This window comes from Ursus maritimus, unplaced genomic scaffold (assembly GCF_017311325.1).
Source record: "Ursus maritimus isolate PB19 unplaced genomic scaffold, ASM1731132v1 scaffold_19, whole genome shotgun sequence".
NCBI lineage: Eukaryota > Metazoa > Chordata > Mammalia > Carnivora > Ursidae > Ursus > Ursus maritimus.
The window spans coordinates 23,072,517-23,083,513 of record NW_024424341.1 but is presented as its reverse complement, the minus strand read 5'-3'; the positions used below and the strand labels follow the sequence as shown (position 1 = coordinate 23,083,513).

The 10,997-nt window shown below is 48.8% G+C and overlaps 1 protein-coding gene across 6 annotated transcripts in view; it reads left to right on the top strand.

Moving 5' to 3' along the window:
* Positions 1–5,740, top strand: part of LOC103673636 (dipeptidase 2) — a 9,390-nt gene extending 3,650 nt beyond the window's left edge. For 3 of the 6 annotated variants that reach the window (XM_040633480.1, XM_040633483.1, XM_040633484.1), the window contains 9 exons: positions 1,752–1,878; positions 2,159–2,288; positions 2,372–2,513; positions 2,772–2,841; positions 2,960–3,136; positions 3,486–3,570; positions 4,199–4,274; positions 5,146–5,281; positions 5,375–5,740. In XM_040633480.1, the coding sequence (XP_040489414.1) occupies positions 1,752–1,878; positions 2,159–2,288; positions 2,372–2,513; positions 2,772–2,841; positions 2,960–3,136; positions 3,486–3,570; positions 4,199–4,274; positions 5,146–5,281; positions 5,375–5,629 (1,198 nt within the window). In that variant the 3' untranslated portion in view covers positions 5,630–5,740. Of the gene's footprint in view, positions 1–63; positions 231–1,158; positions 1,421–1,751; positions 1,879–2,158; positions 2,289–2,371; positions 2,514–2,771; positions 2,842–2,959; positions 3,137–3,485; positions 3,571–4,198; positions 4,275–5,145; positions 5,282–5,374 lie in introns of those variants that run through there. The other 3 variants (XM_040633482.1, XM_040633485.1, XM_040633481.1) reach the window with 3 other exon arrangements.
* The last annotated feature ends 5,257 nt before the right edge of the window (positions 5,741–10,997 follow it).

Genomic DNA, 10,997 nt, shown 5'->3' with positions numbered 1-10,997 from the left:
GGGGGGGGGGGGGGGCGGGTGTGTAGGGAGGTGGTTCCTGGAGGAGGCAGCTAGGGTGAAGGCCTGAGGCTGGGAATGAGGGTGGGGCCTTCAGAGGAAGGAGTTTTCTGGAAGAGCTAGAGCCACAGGAGCTAGAAGATAAGGCGGATGTAGCCTCAGAACCCAGATGCCAGGCCCTTCCTTAGGACCCACACGTCCGACTTCAACGGAGACAGGGCTTCCACACTGAGGTAGGTGGGATCCTGACCAACAGCTCAGCCAGCAGCTCTGGGAGGAATGTTGCTGGGATGGGGGGAGGGGTGCTCTGCTGCCCTAAAAATGACTTAATTTCCTTCCACTCAAAGAGCTTACTGAGTTCCTGCTCTGTTCAGTAAGCCCCCCCCCCACCCTTCCCAGTAGGTTGCTCAGCTCACACACCCCAAATCCCTCCATTCAGACCCTGCAGAGGTGTAGCATCTCCTGAGGAGGGAGCTCTTTCCTGAGACTGACTGGGGAAGACCGGGAGAGGGGCACCCCTGACAGTTCCCCAGGGGAATGGACAAATAGGCAAGGAAATAAGGTAGGGGAGAGAGAGGTCAGGGGCAGAGGGCCTCTTCCTGAATGCAAAGCCCACAAGGTTAACCCCTCATTTCCAGGAACTCTCTCCTCCCAACCCCACCCTCACTGTGGCTCAGCAGCAGGAATCGGCGGAGAGCTCTAGAGTACTGTGGCCAGAGACATTTGCATGTAGCCCTCAGGGTGGCTGGTGCAGGATGCAGGCAAATTGGGGACGTGATGTGATTGAGAGAGGCCTCAGGGTGAGGGCTACTCTCGGGGAGGAGCACCCTAAGCCTTCTCTCTCGGGGGGGAGCACCCTAAGCCTTCTCTCTCGGGGGATCGAGGTTAGAGGCAGTAGCAGAGCAACCTGCGTCAGTCCCTTGGAACACTGGGGGTAAGGAGAGAGGCAAGAGCAGAGAGTGCCCGCCCAGAGGATGCTGTCTTGTAGGCTAGGGGCTGGGAGTGGGGTGGGGAGGCGGTGGGGGAGAGGGAGAGACTGCCAAGACAGAGAGCCGGGGTCCAAGGTCCTGCGAGTCCGTTCTCCCCTTGCTAACCGCCGCTGCGCGGTCGGAGTCGACGTTCCAGACTCTCTTCGCCCTCTGCCCCTCGCCCCCCCTTCAGGCTCTCGACACCGGTCCCTGCCTGCCTGTCCGGCCCTGCGCAGCATGCAGCCCCTGGGCCTGGAGGCTACCCCCGCGCTCCGCCGGCGACCTCTGCTGCGTCTCCTGTTCCTAGTGTTGCTGCTGCTGCTGCCACGGCCGATAACCCGTGCCCAGACTACACCGGGAACCCCCAGCTCCCGGACCCCGCCGGCCACCCCCAGCTCCCCAAGTCTGCGGGAGCGCGTGCGAGCCCTGATGCGGGACTTCCCTCTGGTGGACGGGTGCGTAGGTGTGGTGTGGGGGCGCGTGAAGACTGAGCCCACCCCAAAGCTGGGGAAGGAGTTCTCAGCGTGCAGGACTAGTGAGGAAACTCCTTTACACCACCCCTGGACGCACTCTCCCATCCTCCATGGGTGCCTTTTCCCTTCCTCTGTCACTACTACACCCCTAGTGGGAACCCCCCAGCCTAGTCCTCAACGGGTTCTAGTATAGTATGTGTGACAGTGTGGGGGGGGGGCATCCCCCCACCCAAGGTTGGCCCCTGTCCTGCTTGATTCCAAGGCTTAAGAAGCCCACCCATTTGCCCCTGACCTTGCCTTGCCCTCCCTCCAGCCACAACGACATGCCTGTTGTCCTGAGGCAGTTCTACCACAACCGGCTACAGGATGTCAATCTGCGCAATTTCAGCCATGGCCAGACTAGCCTGGACAGGCTTAGGGCTGGTCTCGTCGGTGCCCAGGTACCACAGGGACACACAGCATGGCTGAGAGGGAGTGTGGGGGCCCCAGAGACCACAGGTTAGTCACATGGGAACTCAGTTACCGTAGGGCCCCCAAATGCTACAACATGGATGCTGGGGGCTGCAGGGGTCACAGTGAACTAGTTTGATGGGCATCCAAGTACCACAGAATAAGCAGTGCATTACAAGTGACCGTTTTTGCTGTGTGGGCTGTGAAGGCGAGAAGCGCAGGGAGCTCCAAAGCAACCCCTGTGCAAGCCAACCCATGGCCTTCCCCCAGTTCTGGTCAGCCTACGTCCCATGCCAGACCCAGGAACGGGATGCCTTGCGCCTCACCCTGGAGCAAATTGACCTCATCCGCCGCATGTGTGCCTCCTATTCTGAGTTGGAGCTTGTGACCTCAGTTAAAGGTAGGCAGACTAGTGGGGGGTGATAGGGCCTTGTTTGAATACCCCAGCCTCTGAAAGTGATCATCTGACCTACTTGCCCCCAGCTCTGAACAACACCCGGAAGTTAGCTTGCCTCATTGGCGTGGAGGGTGGCCACTCGCTGGACAGTAGCCTTTCCATCTTGCGTACCTTCTATGTGCTGGGTGTGCGCTACCTGACACTCACTCACACCTGCAACACACCCTGGTGAGCACGGTGCACATGGTATGCACCCACTGATCCAGCCATCTGCCCCAGATCACACTGGGGCTCAGACCAAGCTTTATCCCTGGGATCTGATACTGACCCTGGAGTGGGGAGGGGAGCAGGGTTTTACAGAGCAAGACTGGATTCCCAGCCCAGCTTGGGTCCCTGCTCACTCCAGGGGGTTGCAGGTAGAGGATTCGGTAGGCTCTTGTGGCCCAGTCATGGCACCATTCAGACTGCCTCCTGGTCATCCTGCAGGGCAGAGAGCTCAGCTAAAGGCATCCATTCCTTCTACAACAATGTCAGTGGGTTGACCAGCTTCGGTGAGGTAAGGACCCTAATTCCATACCCTGCCCCACATGAATGTGCATGCCCCACCAGTTCCCTACAGAAAAATGCACGGGCATGTACACCCCTGATGCCCTTTCCCCAACCTGTCCCTGCAGAAGGTGGTAGTGGAAATGAACCGCTTGGGCATGATGGTAGATTTGTCCCATGTCTCAGACACTGTGGCTCGGCGAGCCTTGGAAGTGTCACGGGCACCTGTGATCTTCTCCCACTCTGCTGCCCGAGGTGTGTGCAAGAATGCCAGGAACGTTCCTGATGATATCTTACAGCTTCTGGTGAGAGACTGCCCTGGCCCTCAAACCCAAAGCAAAAGGTTTAAACCAGGAGCTCTTGAACTTGAGCCCCTGTTCCCTCAACTTCCTCAAACCCTAGGCTGAACATCTGCCCCACAAACCCATAGTCTACAGCCCCTGAATTCTTGAACTCAGGTGTGAGGGTTCTAAGTGGTAAATACTCCAAGACATTTCCATCCCAACCAGAGCTGAGACTCCTCCATTCACACAAACCTAGAGGTGAAGTCTCCTCTGACCGCAAAGCCGGAGCTGAACACCTTCCTCACAGGAGCCTAGCGGCAGGTAGTTGTTCTGGGGGTGAAGGTGAGTGTCCATTTGTCCACCCCTGCAGAAGAAGAATGGTGGCATCGTGATGGTGACTTTGTCAGTAGGAGTGCTGCAATGCAACCTGCTAGCCAACGTGTCCACTGTGGCAGGTAAGCCCTGCCTAGGCTCTCTGAATAGCTCTGATTTGGACCTGAAGCCTTGGGGGGAGGGCCTCAGTACAGCCCCAGTGGTCTGACCCATTCTTGGCTATAGGCACAACTCCTAAAAATTCAATGATGGATGGTATAAAGCACCTTGGTGCCATGTGGAACTGACAACGCAGAGTTGGTAACAACGATACTCATGGGTATAAGGGAGGCAGTCAGACATGCAGCCCAGGTGCCAACGATCTATGCCTCTGCAGGGGCTCCCAAAGCTCTGCCCCCACCTCTGACCAAGGGACTGGGCAGCCCCGTAAGTCTCTGTGGTCTTTGTCAGTTGCATTCTTTGTTCCTCGCTCATCCTCCACACCCATGGAAAGGAGCCCCCATGGTTCTCAAGGAGACTGGAGGCAGGGTGATCCTGGATGAGAAATGGCTGAAATGAGGTCCACTCCAAATCTAAATTCCAGTCTAGAGTCAAGTGGGATCAGCCTCCTCAAGTTGGCACACTGGGTGCCAGGCCATGAAGGAACTGGCCTGCGTGGCCTACAGGCTGCAAGAAGGGGAATCAGTAGAGTGTAGTCCCCACCCCACCCCTGCTCTGTAAGCCCCACACTGCTGACTCTCCATCCCCCAGATCACTTTGACTACATCAGGGCAGTCATTGGATCCAAGTTCATTGGGATTGGCGGAGATTATGATGGGGTCGGGCGGTAAGTGCTTCTCTATGGCTTGTCTGGGGCTAGCTGTGCCACCTTGATCGTCTCCATGCCCACCACACCATGGTCCTCATAGCCTTTAGGCATGCCTTGAATCTCCCCACACCCATCATCCGTTTCCTTCTGTTTGTCTGTGACTCCTTGGCCCCACTCTAGGTCATCATCTGCCCAGTAGGTACACGCACTCTTAGTGCCAGCAGACCCATTACTTCGTTTTTTTAAATTTTATTTATTTAAGTAATCTTTATGCCCAACGTGGGGCTTCAGCTCACAATCCCGAGATCAAGAGTCACATGCTTTTCCGACCAAGCCAGCCAGGGTGCCCCTGACCCACTGCTTCTGAGCAGACTCTTAGCAAGGTCTGGTGTGAACTGACCATTTCCTCTGCCTGCAGCTGGGTCTGTACCTGTAGGACGTCAACCCAATTCTTAAAAAGCTTTTCTTTTTTTTTTTTTTATAAATGGAGGAAAACATTGTATTCAGTGAAAGGCATAGTTTTTTTTTTTTTTTTAAAGTAGGCTCCATGCCCAACGTGGAGCCCAAAATGGGGCTTGAACTCATGACCCTGAGATCAAGACCTGAACTGAGATCAAGAGTGGGGTGTTTAACTGACCGAGCCACCCAGGCACCCCAGCATAGATCTTAACAATACAGTTCAATGAGTTTTTATGAATATTCAAAGTGGCTAAGAGCTTCCTTCTGCAGGGTAAAGAGCAGGTGTGAATCACTTACCCTCTCCAAGTCTCCCTTTCCCATATCTGACCAGACCTGGGGTTCAGGAGACCTGGACACATGGGGCTGTGGCTCTGAGTTGAACAGGGAACAGGGCTGAGATTTCACAGCTGGCTGGCTTGCGGCCACACAGGTTCCCTCAGGGGCTGGAGGACGTGTCCACGTACCCGGTTCTGATAGAGGAGTTGCTGAGTCGTGGCTGGAGTGAGGAAGAGCTCCAGGGTGTCCTTCGTGAAAACCTGCTGCGGGTCTTCGGGCAGGTGGAACAGGTACGCTGGGCTGGGCAAAAGAGTAGCTCAGGGGTCTGAGCAAGTGCATTGGAGTGGCTGTGGGAGTTGCTGACTGCTGACTGCTACCTCCAGGTAAGGGAAGCGAGCAAGGGGCAAAGCCCCTTGGAGGATGAGTTCCCTGATGAGCAGCTGGGCAGCTCTTGCCGCTCCGTTCTCTCACATCTGCATCAGACACAGTACCTGGCACCAGACCAGAAACTAACTGAGACTTCAGCACATTGGACACCTAAGTGGTCATCGAAACAATCATTGTCAGAATCTCCCCCCAGCATGGCTCCAGGCCTCACGGTTATTGCTGCCTGTTTAGTCCTCATTCTGTGGTTCTGATGACCCAGTTAATCCTACCAGATGTTACTATGGCAGCCACAGATAACCCGCAATGTTCCCCCATCATGTGGGCAGAAACATTTCCTGAAAATAAATGTTTTACACATGGAACCAGGCATGAGTGTCCTCTGTGGCGGGGTCTGGTGGCACAGGCTCCCAATTTTGGTGGTTGGATTGGGACCCTGCAGTTCAGCCACCAGTTACTGAAGTAAGACCTGAGTCTCACTAGCATGACCCAAGAAGACCCTGATGGCTGGGCTCAGCACTGGAAGAAGACAGTGGGTAGCTCCAGCTGTGGGACAGTGGATCTTCCTCTGGGTTGCCTCTCAGTAGCTCACCTCAGTCCACATCCTGACCCACTGACCACCACCTGGGGATCCTGAAGGGAATTCTGGTTCAGATTCCCAAGAAGGGAACCTGCCTGGATCGCAAATGATCTTTGTTCCTATTTGGACAGAGCCCAGAATGCCAGGCTACATGATAAGCCATGGGCCTCCAATGACTGAACTTCCCTGGATGTGGACCCACCCCCTCCCCTGCCCCTCAGGGACTTCCTCTCTGAGAGGCACAAGCTACTTAGAAAACCATTCTGTCTTGGGGCGCCTGGGTGGCTCAGTCGTTGAGCGTCTGCCTTTGGCTCAGGGCGTGATCCCGGGTCCCTGGGATCAAGCCCCGCATCGGGCCCCTGCTTCTTCCTCTCCCACTCCCCCTGCTTGTGTTCCCTCTCTCACTGGTTGTCTGTCAAATAAATAAATAAAATCTTAAAAAAAAAAAACAGAAAACCATTCCCCCGTCTTATCCCCAGGCCAGTAATGGTAATAGCAACTGCATTAATAATAGCCAAAATTAAGAGTAATGTGTTAATAATGACAGCTAATAATAATAAATAACGTATAATAATAGATAATGGCTAATAAAAATAATAGTTAATACTCACAGTCTATGCATACCCCGTGACTGAGTAATTTCACCCCAGGTATATATCCAACAGGAATGCATACATAGGTTTTCCAAAAGGCATACGAAATAATACTTAAAGCAGCAGTTTTCATAATAACCCCAAACTGTAGTTCAAAGCCTGGGTGGCTCAGTTCGTTGAGCATCCAACTCTTGATTTTGTCTCAGGTCATGATCTCAGGGTCATGAGATCGAGTCCGGCGTCAGGCTCAGCACTGGACCTGGAGCCTGCTTGAGGACTGCTTACAACTCTCTCTCCCCTCTCCCTATGCGCCTAACCCCTGCACCCCACGTGTGTGTGTGCACACGCTTTCTCTCTCTCTAAAAAAAAAAAAAATTAAATTAAAATCACATTAATTTTAGGAACAACTGGCAACTGAATTTTAATGGAAATAATGGAAATTCATACACACTGGAATATCTTTAGTCTGATGAATGAAAGTAACTACCAGTGTTTCATTCTAAGCACAATAAAAATATTCTTCAAAAATGAAGGAAAAGTAATACATTTTCAGACCAATAAAAGCAGACTTAGAAATTGAAAATACACAAATCACCTAATGAGAATACCAATTATTATGGAAAAAGGTAAATATCAAATAGAAATTAAGGAGATCATAGATGCCTGAATTTCACATTTGAAGTGAAGGTATGAAAATTAAACAAAGTGTCTTCAGATTTTGAATTTTTAACTGGAGAAAAGTTATGTTCTATGAATACATATGATTTGTTAAAAGCAGCCATTCACTTGACTCTTACATATTCTGAAATTTTAAGTCCTGTAGAAATTCCATCTAAAATAGTTTTAAGAGGGGTACCTGGCTGGCTCAGTTGCTGGAGCATGCGACCCTTGATCTCGGGGTTGTAGGTCCGAGCCCCTCATTGGGTGTAGATATTACTTAAAACATAAAATCTAAAAAATAAAATATTTTTAAGAAACACACAACGATGATACTTAAAATCAGCATTGGATTTGGATTTTTAAAAATTGATTAATGACTTTTGCTTAGTGGAATTTTATGCAAATTTGGACATGGCCTTGAAAAAAATTTTAACTATACCACTCACGATGGCATTCTATAAAAGAAGTTGTATAAACTGCATTTACTTAAAAATTATTTAAGATCCTCACTTGGTCAAGAGAAATTGCCATTCAATCTCCCAATAGAAAATGAGCTAAGCGAAGAAGTAGATTTTGAAAATATTTCTGAGATGTTCATTGTCACTTCCTATCAAGGAAATGCAAATGAAAACCACCATGAGGTATCCTCTCACACCTGTCAGAATGGCTAAAATCAACACAAGAAACAACACATGTTGGCAAGACTGTGGAGAAAAAGGAACACTTGAATACTGTTGGTAGGACTGCAAGCTGGTACAGCCACTGTGGAAAACAGTATGGAGGTTCCTCAAAAAGTTAAAAATAGAACTACCCTACAGAGCCAGCAATGGCACTACTGGGTATTTACCCAAAGAACACAAAAACACTGATTCAAAGGGATACGTGCACCCCCATGTTTATAGCAGCATTATTTACAATAGCCAAATTATGGAAGCAGGCCAAGTGTCCATCGAGTGATGAATGGATAAAGAAGATGAGGCATATATATATATATATATATATATATATATATATATACACAGAACATTATTCAGCTATAAAAAGGAATGAAATCTTGTCATTTGCAATGACATGGATAGAGGTAGAGAGTATAATACTAAGCAAAATAAGTCAGAGAAAGACAAATACCATATGATTTCACTCTTTTGGAATTTAAGAAACAAAACAAACAAAGGGAAAAAGAGAAAGACAGACAAATGAAGAAACAGACTGTTAACTGTAGAAAACAAACTGATGGTTATCAGAGAGGAGGTGGGTGGGGGGATGGGTGAAACAGGTGATGGGGATTAAGGAATGCCTTGATGAGCACTGGGTGATGTATGGAATTGCTGAGACTAATATAATATGTGCACCTGAAACTAATACAATACTGTATGTTAATTAACTAGAATTACAATAAAAACTTAAAAAGCCAAAAAGAAAAAAAAAGGAAGAAAGAAAGAAAATTTTATTCATGTGTTTGCCTCCATTAAAGCCAGTTAAGTAAAATTATAATAAATTCTGTTTTGGGTATGAATAAAATAATGCTGTGAGTTAATACACCGACTTTTCAGTTCTATAATATTTTTCAACTATTTTAGTGTTCTAGAAAAATTCATCATTAAAAATGTATATCGGAACACACATTTTCCTTTTCCCTCAGGCTCCAAATTGGCTGCGCTCTACAGTATTACTCAGAAAGTTCTAATAGTGCTTTCTGTTCATTTTACCTGTTCTCTCCTTTCTTGACTCCTTTGGGTAGATTGAGTAGCACTCTGAGGTGACCTTAATCCCTTTACAGATCCTTCCAAGTGGAGCTGATCCAGCTCAGGGTCCATGTAGGAAAAATGGGAAGAGGTGGTAGAAGATAGAAGCTTATGGGAGGGCCCTGTGTTGCTGGGGAGCAGACATCTTAAGGATAGGACCTTGCTCAGCGGTGCAGGTGCTCTAAACACCAGTGGCAAGGCTGCTCTGTGACAGCCAGAAGTTGGAGACTGCAGCCAACTGTCACTGCTGGAACAGAAAAAAACTGCCTTTCAGTTTCCTCTGTAGGCCCTATTGGCAGAATGCCAGGATGCCAGCTAGGGGTCTAGGAAATGTGGTTTCAGGAGTTTGAGCCCCAGCCTCACAGAGCAGAGAAAAGAAGACCGCATCTAGAGTTGAGAGACAATTGCTTAATAACCAGACCTGCTGCAGGCCTGGAGTAGGTTCACTCATTCTTTCTCCTAGGTGCATTCTTTTGTGTTCTAACTCAAAACTAAGTGTTCATCAGGGTCCTCCTTACTTTGGTGGACCCTGGACACAAATCTCTGTCTCTTCAGACCACAACACCCCTTGTGGAAGAGACAGCCCAAAAGTCAGGCTCATCTCTGGGTTTCCACCCTCACTGGATCCTCATCAAGTAATTTTTAAAATATCTTGTTTAACTCTCTGATGTCTTCAGGAAGATCATTTTTATATTTTGCCCAAATTTTTCAGTCATTATCAGGAAGAGTATAACTCTGATTTACTTAGTAAACCAAAACCAGACATTTGAAATGGTGTCTATGTATTAATTTGATGACATTAAAGAACTACCCTATAAATCTTATAAACATTATGCCCTCTCCTTTCACCTAAGACTATTATAGGAAATAGCTGTATATGCAATACTTCATAACTTTTAAAAATATATTTATTTGTTTATGAGAGGCAGAAAGAACAGAGTTGGAGGGACAGAGGGAGAGGGCGGAGAGACAATCTCAAGCAGACTCCTCACTGAGCGTGAAGCCTGACTCAGGGAGATCATGACCTGAGCTGAAACCAAGAGTCAGACACTTAACCAACTGAGCCACCCAAGCGCCCCAGTACTTCTGAATTTTTGATAAACTATTATTTATCATTCATTATGTTGCTTATATCACTTAAATGAAGACCTCCCATGGCAAGACAGCTTGGTATATGAGAGACCAGAATAAACATTCTCTCTTTCTGTCTCTCTCTCTCACTGCTGAGAGAGCCAAAGCTGGAGGCAGCAGGGTCAGATTTAGTCCTTAACCCTAGGCATGAGTAGGGAGCAGTGATGGACAGGAGGCAGTTGTGACCAGAGGTCAAGGCCCTTCTCCTGGTGCCCAGAAGGGGAGGCCCAATTATCAGGGAGCTCAGATGGGAGAACATTTGAGAGGCCCAGATACAGAAGGGAGTGATTCAGATTTTAGTCTATGCTACAAGCCCCTCTCAGCCCCGTAGGACCTGGTGCAGGCCCAGGAAGCCCAGATGCCACCCAAATGCAGTTCCGAGATCAGCTCCCAGTGCATCAGCTCTTTTTCTGCAGAAAACAATGAATTACACTAGCCAGGCCTCTGGCCATCCTGGAAACCACCTTGTCTTGAAGCCCCTCATACTCTTACCAGCAAGAACTCTTGTCTCACTACTCTATGTCTTCGAGGGCCTTCCAGCTCCTCACTTACAGACAGCTGTCCTGTCCAAACCAGACCTTTCCCTGGGCTATTGTCCAACCCGGGATGCCCTCTCCACCTGCTGCCAATCCAGACCCCATCCTTTCAAGGCTCAGCTGCTGTGGTGCCTCCACTAATCTCTTATCAAACCGGCCAGCCTTCACCAGCATTACCCATGACATCCCTCAGCCAGGATGACCATATTACAGAAAAAGATGTGACATAAATTGACCAGGGAGTGGGTAATCCCCTTTCCAAGATGGCTACTAACTAATGTTTAGTATCTAGAGTGTTTTTTTTGTGCATATATTAACACATTACAGAAGCAAATTTCAATACTAGATACTAAAACAAAATGGTTTTCCATAATATT